A 14,103-nucleotide genomic window follows, 5' to 3' on the forward strand; every position below is an offset into this window, starting at 1 on the left:
TATGAATTCAATTTCAAAAGCATATGTATTTTCGTCCCTTTTTGAAGGGAATTTTGAATCCTGTTCTGCGCTTCAATATCTTTTTGTAACCCATAGAATGCTGCTGTGGCCTGGTGATGATGTTTTGTGATCTCTTGCAGAGGCCAAGTGCAAAAGAACTGTTGAAGCACCGTTTTGTCAAGAATGTACGAAAGAGCCCAAGGCTTCTTGAGAGAATAAGGTATTCTAATGGCAAAGCCATTATACATTTTTCTGACAGTGTCTCTCTTGAGATTTTCGGTTAAGTAGTTCACTATTTCATTTTAGTGCTGACTGATTGCAAAGGATCATTTTCAACTTTTACCTTTCAAATACCAAATAAAAGAAGTGATGGCACCTTGAGGAGTTTTGATACAACGATAACATATCGAGTACTCTGAATGTGTGACCTAGTCAGTGCACGTCTCTCTCTTTTTGCTTGCTTACAGGGAGCGTCCGAAGGTGCCAGTTCAAGGGAATCAAGAATCATCAACGCTAGATCGGGTCACATTTGAAGATTCTACTGAAAAGACAAGAGTGATGAGGGAATCAAAGATTGATGACCCCTTTTTTGCCAAGTACGGTTCTTTTTTAAGCATTTAGTGTTTTGGAACCTTCAAGCTTTATTTTTCAGTGAGTTTTGAAAAGATTGGGGATCTTTTTCTGTTGTTTGGATTTCACCTCAGCAGTCGTGGGATTTCCATGAGCAATTATAGTTGGGACTTTGGAACTGGAACTATCCCAAGCACAGGAACTGTTCGTAGTGTCAGGCCTGCCGGTGTTACACTCTCAGGAGAATTGCAGTCAGAAGCAGCCTCTAACCAGAACTTGGCAAGAATATCACCTGATGCAGAAAGAGAATGGCATTTGGTATCCAGCTCTTTGAGTCCATTAAGGATTCCTACAGCCAACGGTGATCCGAGTGAGGACAGTTCTGGGGCACAAGAGCAAGGAGCAACAGAAAATGTGGAAGCCATCGAAGATGTGGGTTCACTTCTGGTCTTGTTTGGATTCTCAATCTGTGATATAATAAGAACAGATTTTGATGGCACAGGTGTTTGTAGCCTAATTTGTAAACACCATGCAGGTAAAGCTGTCCAATTTGAGCTCTGGTACGATGGTTTTACGCTCTCCAAGTGAACATCAGTCTCCTACGGCTTCACTTGATTTGAATACTTCCTCTGTAAGATTATTGTTTTCTTATTTTGGACATAGGGGCATGGATGTTTGTGGATTGCACAGTATCCTAGCGCAATTAGCTTATTTTGGTTTTTGTATTTTGGAAAGGGACAGGGAGCTGGAATAACGCCCTCAACTTATGAGAGTTCTGGCATGTCTATGAGTGGCACTATTGTCTGGCATGCTCACGATGAAACAGCATCAGCTTCGGGGACACCACGATCAAGACAACCAAGCCAAGATAGAGCACCGTCCATGTTTAGAGAGGACAGTGCAACTAATCTTGCAGAGGTTAATGGATAAACAGTTTTTTTGGTTAAGATTTGTTTCAGGGTTCTAGTTTTTGGGTACATTTTATAATTTCGATAGATAAACCTAATTCAAATTTGAATCAAATTTGGGGTTTCTTGATGAAATGCTTTCCGCTTATATAATTTTGGGTATTTTTAATAACCTAATAGCCAAAGGTATCTCAGAATTGGACCTGACTGATGGCAGCTATCATCACTCTTTTAATTGGCAGGCAAAGGCTGCTCTACAGGCTGGATCAAGGAGAACTCGGCATCCTCAATCAAAGCTTCGTGTTGGAGGACATGAGGGCAGGGCTACAGAAGCAACAAGTAGCTCTGAGTCTTTGAGGTATAGACCGAGACCTTGATTATGTGCGTTGTAAATTAATTAATGCTCTCCTCTACCACTTCTGGAGGCTAGCTCTCTCTTTTACCTCCATAAGATGACAGATTTTTGGTTTTGTGTATGAATGGTGGAATCATGAAGTGCACATGTTTTTTGCACATGGCATCTAGCAGACCAGGGATATCAAAGTGTGTAGTCCGTGCTGTGAATGGGAAAGCTTAAGGTTTAACAGTTTGCAGTGGGCTCTTGTGAAATGGGACAGCATGTGGCTTTTCTTTAATGTACTTTGTGAAGGTATTGGTTTTGTGACGATGTTCTCTGGAGGTGAGCAAAGTGCAAAGACTTTCTGGTGTATTAGTAGGCACCTACATGGACGTCAATTGATTTCTAGTCTATTTTGTGAAGATATTGTACATTCCTACATTTTGTACGGCTGCATCTTGTGTTTTGTCTTCTCCGAAGCCTCTCATGATAATTGCAAATGGGATAGGGAGATTGCCTTGGTTTTTTGTTCACATGCAGATGCAATCTAGCACTAAGTAGTGGTTCTATTGCATGTTGCCTAATGAACTATGCTTGACATTCTTGCAGAGATGTGCAAGATGTACGAGAAATTCCAAAATCATCTTCCAGGCCAATCGGTCGGCGAGGAAGTGAAGATGAAGATGCAGCTCGGCAGGCTGCTGCAGGATCATCTCCAGCTCTCTCTCATTTGTTAATTCCTGCATTGAAAGAGGTAGGAGGCTGGGAATCGCTTGTCCCCTACACTTTTAGTATTTAAGCATATGAGACAACTTTCCAGCACTACTTCTATTTTTCACAGCTGTCTTGTGATTGCTTTTATGTGGTATCAGGATTCAGCACATTTATGAAGAATTAATAATTATCAATGCCTGAAAAAAGTATTGATAATAATGCTCTTCCTTTTGACCCAAAATGCTTTGGTTAAGCTAGGAGCCAAAATTTGTATACGGAAGCTATTCTTTGTACTATCAACGTAATTGAGCCTTGAAAATTGTGTCTCCACGAATATATTGTCCACGAATATATTGTGTGCTGTATACTTATAGCCCTATTGTTTTTCTTCTATCCTTATTTACACCGCGGGGGCGGTTCTCTCATCTGGTGGATGTTAGAGAAATAAGAAAGTAGAAAGTGCCCTTTGGAACTCACCACCCAGCCATAGAGGTCCTCAAGCTCACCCATGGGCACATGGAGGTCTTGGGGAAGGTTCATGGTCACTAGGAAAGTATTACGTGTAGGATGGCATGAGATTCAATGTGCCTCGGACATTGTAAAATGCCTGGGCACATGAAGGTCATAGGGAAGGTTTGTGGTCATTGGATGCCCCCTCCACTAGGAAAGTATTACGTGTAGGATGGCATGAGATTCAATGTGCCTCGGACATTGTAAAATGCTTGAGAGCTTGATTGCGTATAAGGTGGGATCTCATCTCTTGGCACTCATCATCGAACCATGAGTTCTGGGGCATCTTCCTGGCTTGGGGGGCGTGCTATGGATCGAGTCATGCATGGGAATGATTTGGTGGCAGCACCGTGGACAACTAATACAAGAGTGTCGAAGGCATGGGCGAGGTCTGCATCGTGTGTAAGGGAGGTCTATAGCTCACGAGACAACTAGCTCACATAGACCGCACCAAGAGCCTCATCAAAGTGTATTTAAACATGGGTGGGTGCAGGAGGCTCAAGGCCTGTGTCTGGTGCACCAATCGAGCGTCTTGGGGAAGGGGGAGAGTGGGTTTTTGTAAATTCATTTACCCGTGACACAAAGACCGGGGGCCTCATCAAGTAATCCATTGTACTTGTCTCTCTACCATGTGGAAAACAAGTGAGTCCTCTAGATAGCGGTCATCTCTGAAGGTTGTTATATATGATCAGATCATAATTCATAGTCACCAGAAACGTAAAACATTTCAAAAAAAAAAAGCAGCAGAATTTTTGAAGTCTCCTATTGTACTCTCTAGTGCCACAAATGTCTTTAATATGTCCTACATATATATGGCATGTTCAAATGATGCTTAACATGTAGAATACCCTTGGCCACGTTTCTTTGGGATAGAAACGTTTCTATCCCAAAGAAACACGTTTTGTTGTGACTATGGGTCATATACTGCTCCCATCTCCAATGCATATTGTCCAACTCCTGTCACCTGAGGTGCATCATCTGAGTACCTCACTATCCCAAGCTTTGCTGGATCCAAGACTTGTACTCTTATTGGGGTTCAAGTTTAGTAGGCACACTTGTCTGCTTCCCATACACGCATTGAAGTCACCTAGGAAGAGGGTCTCCCCCTGTCTAGAGAACTCTATGATATCATCATGTATTGTCTCATATGGACTGTGGCGTGTCTGCTTCCCAAACTCGCATTGAATTCACCTAGGAAGAGGGTCCCCCCTTGTCTAGAGAACTCTATGATATCATCATGTATTGTCTCATATGGACTGTGGCCCTTTGTGGTGACCTCATGTGCATACAATGATGTATCTGGGGGAAAGTAGCATGCTAAATTGAATATCGGCCTTGCTGTAGCCTGTCACATCAAGTGATTGAACTTGTATCCAACGAGTCAGGCATGCTGCTCCATCCACTTCATGGATAAGAGCGGTCTCAGATGGGTTTGAAGAGAACTGCTCACCCCCAAAGCCTCGTCTCTCTCTCTCTCTCTCTCTCTCTCTCTCTCTCCTCATCTCCTTTGTGTTAACCAACTCCCATGTGTATCCTGTCACTATGGGTAGCCCTCTCTCAGTACTCTCATGTGTGTTAGTGTAGAAGACAATATCTCTATCAGTGTAGGTCTTTCAAAGCCCTCTTGGATTAGACCAGAGGTTTGCATTATGATTCCCCACAATCGGACGTCGTGAGATGTGTTGTTTATATCCCTGTCTCCTCTTTCTCCTTTTTTTCAGAGGATCACCTTATCGTCTCCGTATGGAGTCCATTTTCCTTCCTTTCTTGTTGTCATCACTCGGATCATCCCCTCCCTTCTATCCTCTTGCTGCAAGATTGTGAGATCATCATCTAAGTATGTTCTAGTCGCTTTCAGTGTTGCCTGCCTTCATACCTACGAAAGTAGATTTTTCTGTTGCAGTCCGGAATCAAACCGCCATTGGCCTTCCTACTAACTAGAAAATACATTCTAGGAAACGAAATGAAGTCAAGTGCACTATTGTTTTGGAAGTTTTTTTTCTTGTGTAATAGTATTTACAAGAGTAATCTAGAGCAATATATTCAATGAGCATGATACTTCTTCATCTGGGACCCATTTAGACATGCATGTAACATCAATGCCCTCTAAAGTGGGCAAGTAGACCCCACCACTCAAAATAATATTTGTGATGAAGGAGGGGCTTGTCCAGCCCCACTGATAAACTTTGAATTATGTTCGAAGAATTTACTCGAGTACAACAATACCAAATCACCCACTTGGACTCACGATGTCTGAAATTCCTATCATGCCATGCCTTTCCGCCATACTTCTTGAGCAAAGATATCCTCTTGTCAATGCATCTAATGCTTCTAGATCCCATCATCTTTCAATTATATAGGCCCCCAAGTATCGGCTTTTCACTCTCTAGGCTCATCTTGATAATTAAGGATTCATCATCAGCCATCAGGGTGTCAGCCACTACCATCCTCTGTCAAGGCTTGGCTATTCGTTCTCTTGTCTTTGTCAGTGGATATGAATTCTGTCTTTGGGCCTGAGGTACCTTTCTTGACCACTTACTTCCATTCTAGTATCTCTGCCTTTCCCTTGGTTATCTGCTGTGGGAATTCAGTCTGTTTGTCGGCCATCCCTTTCACGATTTCCTTCTGCTTCCCTAGTAGCCTGCATGGCTGCTGTTTCTTTCTTTAGCCCTTTTACTCTCTGATTTTAGCTCCTCCTTCGCATTGCATGAAAGCTCCGGTGACCCCTTCATTTCTTTGACCTGTTACAGCTCCATTTCCATGGCATGCATCTTTTCCGAGCGTTCTCTTCTCTGTTATGTTTCTCTTTCCTCCACTCCTCTTTGTATCTTCCCCTCTTGCTTCTTCACTCAAGGGCTTTGTCCACATGCGTCTTCTCACGCATCACTACCACGTTTGTGGCTTCTAGACTGCCGATTTTCCTAATCGACACCAGACAGATTTTCTGAAGGTGAATAACAAACCTCAGATGTGGCCTTAGGTGGTCTCCCTGCCAGGTAGGAGGTCATATCCTGTTCAAGGGCCTGCTTCCCCCACATCTCCCACGCAGCCCTGTGTCATCATCGTGGAGACACAACCTTGGGCACGTAGTTCTGTACTTCCTGCCCTTCCGAAAGACCCTGATCTTGCAGTTTTTTTTACATGGCAGATTGTTTGATGGTAACTTGCAGATCCTTACATGTTTGCATGGCTTTAGTTGCAGCCAAGACAGTCCTTCAGCAGTTGCTCTCAGCAAAACTCCACAGTGAAAACGGCAGCAGCAGCAGGGCAGCTATAGCAAGGCTGACTTGCAGGTGAGTAGATTTGTAGGAGGGGGGCGATGGTGGGGACTGGAAGACTGCATGAAATGCGGGGGGGGGGGGGGGGGGGGGGGTTGTTTTCAGAGAGTTAGGGAGAGACAGAGATGCGCAGTGAGGGGAAGGGCTGGGGGTGGGAAGGGCTAGAAAAGGCTGGGAATATGTCATGGTTTGTGACAAAAGCATTCATGAAATATTTGGTTGTGTTTTAGGGCAATGGATTGGTATGGGGGCTTGGGCCATGGACATTCACTATCATTACCTTTGTGGATCTTGGCTTTACGCATGTGCAAGCTAGCAAGCTAGTCTCGTCTTTCTGAGGAAGAGACACCACTATAGCATGGAGGCTTCTCTCATAGGGACACTACCCATTCCATCACAAACCTTGCAATTTGGCACACATACGCCACACCGCTTTATGATGCCCTAGCCCATACACCACCTTATATGTCCTACCTGCTCAAGTCCACCACATCCACCTTGTTTACCACATGGACTGTGTGGGCTGCATTTTGCCGACTCCATAATCGGAGTGCCCAGGACCTGATCCTGGCATAGATGTTCAACCATGCCATATGCCATGGCTTTCCCCTTGTTTGAAGAACCACCACCATAGTACCGATACACAAAGCAAGTGATCCCATGGATACTTGATAACCGCTTTCTCATGATTGGCCACCCAGGCCCACTGACCAAGATTTGCAGGTCTATACTGGAGAGAGAGATTACTACTTTCTCAAAGGCATATGTGTAGCGGGCTTTGGGACAAGCTGGATTCTGTAGACAACACTCTACTCTAGACCACATCTTCACTCTACAGGGCCATCACTGAGGAGATGAGATCGAGGTCCAAGAAAGTCTACGCTTGTTTTGGAGACTTTCGGAAGGATTTTGACCACGTTCCATGATCTTGTTATGATTAAGAAGGGAGAGTTTGCGCCTTAGATGGCTTGTCGGATTGGATTGGGAGCACGATCGAAATAAAGTAGGGATGCCTCCTCTCACCAACACTGTATGGGCTCTATATTGATGAGATCATGACCTTCATTGACTACCTTGGAGGTGAGGGGTCATTGCTTGTTGACTTGATTATGCAGATGCTGTTATACACATATGATAGAGTCCTCATATTGTCCTCAGTATCGGCTCACAAAGACATCTAGAGGCCATAGAGGTGTTTTGTAGAGAGTGAGACTTGACAATCAACCTTGGTAAGACCAGGGTCAGGTTGTCAACACCTCACGGCTGGTATTGCATGGGCATATGTCATAATGGGTGCTGGTTGAGATCGTTCAGTCCTATGCTTCCCTTACGGCGATTTTGTCAAGACCAGTTTAAGATCCAAGTTTAGTGAAGTAGCCTTGTTAATCGCTGCTTCTGCTAAATGCATATATGCATGATGACTCTCATGTAGTGCATGTAACCTCAGACCTAGAATCTACACATGCTGAGTAGCTAATGCAGAAGCGTCACTAAACTTGAAAGCAAGAACATCCATTAGCCACGATACATGATGTCCTGACACTACGGTTGCCATGAACATTTGCAGTACAATGCCAAAGTACAACCCTGAATTGGGGAACCCTCCAGGCAGGTTCCCCATGGGGACTGAGTACCATCAGGTTCCCAGCATTGTGCTTCTACTGTACATGGCAATGGTATGTAATAATGTAAGGGCTAAGAGAATCATTGTTCACATGCATGTTAAATATGGCAGTTGTTTATCTGCGACATCAGCAACAGCCTATAGGCTGCCACATGGCCAGTCTGCCCAGTCACTGTTCAGGGGGCCTAGTCAGCCTGAGACTGACCCCTTACACTTGGGTCCGCAAGGGAGAACTTTTTGTTTTTTGTGGGCAAGGGTGGACTTGCTCTTCAACCTGTATGTCAAGAAAGAAAGCCTCCAGCCTTCTATCACAGCTCTTCAGCCTATGGGCAGCCAACAAGAGAGGACGATGGAGCCACGTTCTAGTAGGCACATGTTGCGAATCCGGGTTTACCTGATTTGGAGTCGCTATTCAGCATCTTTTGTATTGTCTATGGCAAGCATACGCAATGAAGTTTGGTGCGCACATCATGGTGGTGACTCCTGGTGGATGTCAGTGTTTTAGATATCATGTATCATGGATGTATGGTGGATGTCCTTGCTTTCAAGTTTAGTCATGCTTCTGCATCATGCATAAGTCTTGCGGATTTTAGGTCTTGGGAGTCCTGGATGTAGCAAGTCCATTGCAGGGGACAGGTGGGGTTGGACTATCTGCACACTTGATGGCCTTTGCACTCTTAGACCCAATGAATGTGTGCATCTGCTCTCCAGTTTGCAATGCCTTATCTGCCAGTATATCACAGTTGATACTTTGTGTCTTTTATTTAAGATAAAGTTCTTTTGCTAGGGCTGTTTGTATCTGATAATTGCACTGGTGTTTCTTTCATTTATGTGGTTTGGGTTCGCTTATCCTAGCTAGAATCATCGATAGACTGCTCGGAAGGTTTCCATGCCAGAGTTTAATGTTTGTTTAGTAATTACACAGACAGCTGCAGAGCAATCTGAAGGTCCTGCACTTCGAGCAGCTGCCGATGCTGCTGATTCATTGATGGACTTGGAGCGGTTGGCACCTGGTGCCTGTGAGGTTCTTGTAAGCAAATTGCTTCAGCGACTAGGAAGGTATGCAACATTTTTACTAATTAGAGAATTTCCCCCTCCCCTCTGTCTCTCCTTTTTATGGAGGGTTCGTAAGCTGTGTAAGATATTTATGCTAAAGGGTTTCTGAACACTTCTTTAGCACTAAGGAGCCTGCGGTCAAGAGACTTCAAGATACAGCACGGCGGGTTCTTGTTCCAAAGGCCCCATCACAAGCAAGCACAAAAGATGAGGCTTCGGGAAGTCGCCAATCCACTACGCAAGGCAAAAGCCAGCCTAGGAATGATGAAGTGGAAAAATCTGGCCTGAGTCCTCTTGCTGGTTTCTTGCTTTCACGGTAGGCATTGCAGTTCAATGTTTTCTACAGCACTTGTTTGGTGGCTTTCACACTATGCTAAGCTTCTGCTGAACTTCATTTGACATATTTTTTGTAGGTGGCAGACACAGGTGGCCCGAGATATTACTGCTCCTCAATGATAGCCAGTTGATTTTTTTCCTCCTAAGAAGACGGCTTATATATATATTCCTATCAATAGTGGCCTTTTGTAGTGATAGTATCATTTATATTGTAAATTTATTGTGAAAGTGTGGGAAGACAGTTTGATGTAGTATAAGTCTACATTCTTGCTGGGATCGGGGTTTTCTTGCATGCCTATTATTTTTTTCCTGGTATTTGCCCATTGTCCTTCTGGTTTGTTGTGGAGTCTTGCCTCAAGGTGGCAATTAGACTTGCACAGATGAAGTTGTAGAATTTATATAGTAGTGTCAAGAATCAGTGACCTGGCAAAAGGTCTTTGTAGCAGGTACGAGCTGGGCTTTCAGAACTGGAATCTCAGGAGTCAGGATGTGCTTCTGCACGTGTACAATTATTCATTGTAATCCAAGAGCTGGGGTAAATTTCTAGCTCAAAATGTGGTAAAGTGAGAGACATACAGAGTTCAAATTTTGTACTTCCGTGACCAACACTCTTTCTGGGTTGAGGCCTATTGGCTAGTTGGCTGCATGAAGATGCATTGTGCAAGGTATGATTGGCAAGTCTGGCAAACGTCACGCTTTCATGCTGCATTTCTGTTTGTGTTTTCTTGATTGAGCCACATCGGGTTGGCCTTATATGCTCACTCGAGAAAAAACTGTCTTGAGCATACAACTTGCTCCCTGCATGCATCACAGTTGACAGGAATGTACTTCCCAAGGGTTCTGTTCTTTTCACATGTTTGTAATATCCTTAGAAGAATTTATCTAGTGGAGGAAGGTCCACAGTTACAGGATCATGGATGTGATAATGCTTCTTCTATGGGCTATGACTTAAAAATTAAGGCTATTCATGTTGTTTTCATTCTCTTGATCCCAAGCTTTTGAAGGCATGATGCTCTCTCTCTCTCTCTCTCTCTCTCTCTCTCTCCCCCCTCCCGCCTCCCCCCGCCGCTCTTTCTTTTCTGCATTATCAAACTGATAGGGCCAGAATGAAGGCCATTCTCATCAGTTCCATAGAAGGCTGCAAGTTTGTGGCTCTGCTTGTGGCCACCTAGAAGGAGACACTGTCATGCCATGATGTGCATAGCAGTCTGCCCACATAAGGATCAAGGCAAGTGTAAGGAGCAAGACAATATACAATTTGCTCAAATCCCAAAGGGCTGAAGAACATAATTCTTTAACCATAGTGACATTGGAGAAACTATCGACTGTTTTATCAATATTGTTAAGTGCGAGTATGGCAAAAAACATCACATTGGTTATCACTGCTGGCATCATGGTTTACTGAAGCTGTGATTAAGGAGGGAACATTTTCATGAACAAATGAAGAAAAGCGTACTTTCTACTCTTACTGGTATAATTATTTTAGACAGTTTTGAGGGTTGTAGCTTTTAGCCTCCCCTTTCCTAAATGAGGCCCACGGCTCAAAAGATACACTCTACTCTCTTTCGCAGTTTACGCTCTTGCCTTACACACTCCTATTTTGTTTTCTCTTGCCTTGTCTCGTCCCGAATTCGTGTGTTATTTTTGTCACTACATCGATTATTTGTAGACCATGGTTTGACGTACTCACTCATTTGACTTCCAAGTTTCTATCATCTACTCCATCATGTCGGCTTCTATATCCTTCAAAATTTTGTTGCCTACCTCATCACCTCGTTACATTTCGAACTAACTTCCTTCTTGCTTCTACCTATTTATATACCTCTCTAGTCATAGTTGTAATCATTAGGAAAAAGCGGAGCTCATTTTGGGATCTTGTAAGAAATTTATGATTTTTTAATTTTATTGGCTCAAAATCAAAATTTTTTAGAGCAAGAAGCACAAATTTATATGATCGAGCATTCAATTGGAGATATAAATTGTGAAACAAATAAGCTAACAATTGAAGTTCCTGCTCGAGCGTTCTTTAGTGTGTCATAAATGCTATGTCCAAGGATCCAAATGGGTTTTTACTATTTTGGTGCAAAATTTGGTGGTTTTAGCATCTACATTGTGTTCGGAGCAGACCAAAACCTCCTCAAGCGACTTTTGAATCACTAAAAGTGGCCTCTCGGAGGGGTCAGAATGACCAAAACAGGCGCCTGATAGGTTTGTGGCCAAGTGTCCAAATCGTTTTCTTAAGCACATTCCTAGCAGGCGCGTGATTCGATCTTTTTGACCTCTCTCGGATGACATCATTTATGACACTAGAAAAAGCTTGAGCGAGAACGTCAAAATGTCACTTTATCTATTTCGGGATTTGGTGTAGCATTTATGACATACTAGAAAACAAGAGCGGGGACTTCAAAATGTCAGTGTGACAAGCATATGTAGAGAGTTTTTTTTTTTGAAAAAATAAAAGCATTTCCAAAGTAATGTTGGCCTCTCCATTTTTTGTCTAACCTAAAAGGTTAAAAAATAAGCTCCTTTTTTATTAATGGATCCACAACTTATATCATGCTTTTGTTGCTTTCTATTCTACTTTATCCATCTACCACTATCCTGTTCATCAATGGGGTTGTGAAGAGAGAACTTGCTAGCCATCGATGTGAAACCCATAGAAGAAAAAGGACAAAATAATAAATGAAGATTACAACTAACATAACAGGGACGGACATCTAAATAAAGTATTAATCTCAAGGTATCTCGAAAACTTGCAATGGAACAACTTCACTAAGTATCTAACCAATGAAGCTTTCCAATCATGTAATCATGAGGTCTCTACTTTCTAAATCAATGGAAAAAATTGGTACTCATTGAAGACGATGTAGCTCACCTCAACAATATGGATAATGATTGTGTTCCAAGATCACTAGCAGGTAGTGTGACCTACTACTTTAACTAGGTATTTTCAAAATGGATCAAGGATACTTTCTCACATAGTGCAACAACAAAGTGGGTACTACTTCAAGCTTCTAGTCAAAATGGTTCAAATGAAAAGGCCTTATATCATCTTCTCAAGGGCACTAGTAGCAAAGGCGATGAAAGGAAGCAAAGGCTTTTAAGTGAAATGGAGCAAGGTTGTGACCTTGAACATTATAAACCAAATTAGGAATGCATAACAGGGTTTGAAGATAGAAAGGGTTAGCCCACACTTATGCCTGCTTGTAGTAGCTCACAATAGGGACATCATCATGTCATTAATTGTGGTTGCATTCCAACCCCCAAAAAAATGTCAAATAGGCCATTTTGCTGGTTATGATATCTTCAATGCTGGAGAGCAGTCCTTTTCTGGTGTGGCTTTTTTGGTAAAGCACGATCTTCAAACTGTTGTGGCTCTCAATGATCGCCATGGTAGATGGATTATTGTTCAATGTCTTGTTCAAGGGAAAATTTTTAAATTTACATCGGTTTATGCCTCCCAATCTTCTCGTGATAGAGCTTTGATTTGGGTTGCCATGCATACTTATCCATGGTGACAACATGCCTTCATTTGTGGTGACTTTAATAATGCCCCTCAATCGGGTGACAACACCTCAGGCCACACTCATATGTTGGCTTCTGAAACACAGGCATGGTCTAATTTTTTGCTTCAGTTGCGCCTAGTTGATCGCTTGAAGGAATTACAGCCCATGCTTCCGGGCTATACCTTTCAGCATAATGCTCAATCTTCTTATCGGACATGCTTGGACAGATGGTATCAGATTGATCTATAGCATTGTGATGCCTTTACTTGTCAAATTTGGGTTGATCATGCTTTCACACATTCGGATCATGCTCCTCTTTGGTTGAGGCTTTCCTTACATGAATTTCCCACTGACAGATTGCCTTGCCGAAGGCTTTGCTGATTAATAATAGTTATATGGAGCATGTTGACTTCAAAGCCTTGGTCTCTAATGCTATTCAGCCTCTCTCTCGTCAGATACGCATTGGTGTGAAAATTTCCCCTCTAAAAAAAAAAAGGTGAATTTGTAACAATTCAATAGATGCAAACAATGTGACAATGTTTGAAATAAAGAGGCAAAGAGAATCACTTGCATTGCCAGCTTGTTAATGACCTCATAAAGGTAATGAACAAGCATGAAGAGGACTTAGACTCATATGCAAATGGTTAGAAATAGGTGAAATAATCGCAAGAAGTACTAATAGACCACTCTAAAGAAATCTCTCTAATTTTATTGGACACCGAACATAATTCATAGGATAACTAAAGGCTATAGAGATAAAGGGAACCCTTATGCCAAGCCCAACAATGGTAGTTTTGGTTATTGGACACCGAACATAATTCATAGGATAACTAAAGGCTATAGAGATAAAGGGAACCCTTATGCCAAGCCCAACAATGGTAGTTTTGGTTCCAAGCATTAAATTGGTAACTCAATGAGTTTTTGCACCCGTTTTTACTAAATGTCTATGATCCTTTATTGTAGTGCTTGTTGGGAACAAGATGTTGTGGGTAGTCCATACCTTTATTATAAAGGAGAAGCCTAGAGAAGCCTTAAGCAAAATGCACACACTATAATAGCAAAGTACACTAGAGTTGTGTGATGTCGCTCATCCCACATAACTCATTCTTTTGTTCTCCCTCACCATCCTATATTCATAAGAAACAACCTAGCTAGCCAAAACGCTTCAAAACATGACCATAAAGTGCTTGTGGGAACAAGTTCTTGAATCTGAATTTTGAACAATATTCATGAGCTTCCACCGTTGTGCCAAATTCCTATGCAA

The 14,103-nt window shown here is 42.6% G+C and overlaps 1 protein-coding gene across 6 annotated transcripts in view; it reads left to right on the forward strand.

Moving 5' to 3' along the window:
• Positions 1-10,422, forward strand: part of LOC147902317 (uncharacterized) — an 86,334-nt gene extending 75,912 nt beyond the window's left edge. For 2 of the 6 annotated variants that reach the window (XM_087373483.1, XM_087373484.1), the window contains exons 12-21: positions 141-220; positions 468-596; positions 705-1,002; positions 1,106-1,201; positions 1,306-1,488; positions 1,721-1,836; positions 2,425-2,569; positions 8,867-9,000; positions 9,119-9,313; positions 9,411-10,422. In XM_087373483.1, coding sequence (XP_087229609.1) covers positions 141-220; positions 468-596; positions 705-1,002; positions 1,106-1,201; positions 1,306-1,488; positions 1,721-1,836; positions 2,425-2,569; positions 8,867-9,000; positions 9,119-9,313; positions 9,411-9,453 — 1,419 coding nt within the window. In that variant the 3' untranslated portion in view covers positions 9,454-10,422. The remainder of the gene's footprint in view (positions 1-140; positions 221-467; positions 597-704; positions 1,003-1,105; positions 1,202-1,305; positions 1,489-1,720; positions 1,837-2,424; positions 2,570-8,866; positions 9,001-9,118; positions 9,314-9,410) is intronic. The other 4 variants (XM_087373482.1, XM_087373485.1, XM_087373488.1 and 1 more) reach the window with 3 other exon arrangements.
• Positions 10,423-14,103: the final 3,681 nt, after the last annotated feature.

The sequence above is a fragment of the Dipteris shenzhenensis genome, chromosome 4 (assembly GCF_047967505.1).
Source record: "Dipteris shenzhenensis isolate YYH24624 ecotype China chromosome 4, Dip_SZ_1.0, whole genome shotgun sequence".
NCBI classification, from domain to species: domain Eukaryota; kingdom Viridiplantae; phylum Streptophyta; class Polypodiopsida; order Gleicheniales; family Dipteridaceae; genus Dipteris; species Dipteris shenzhenensis.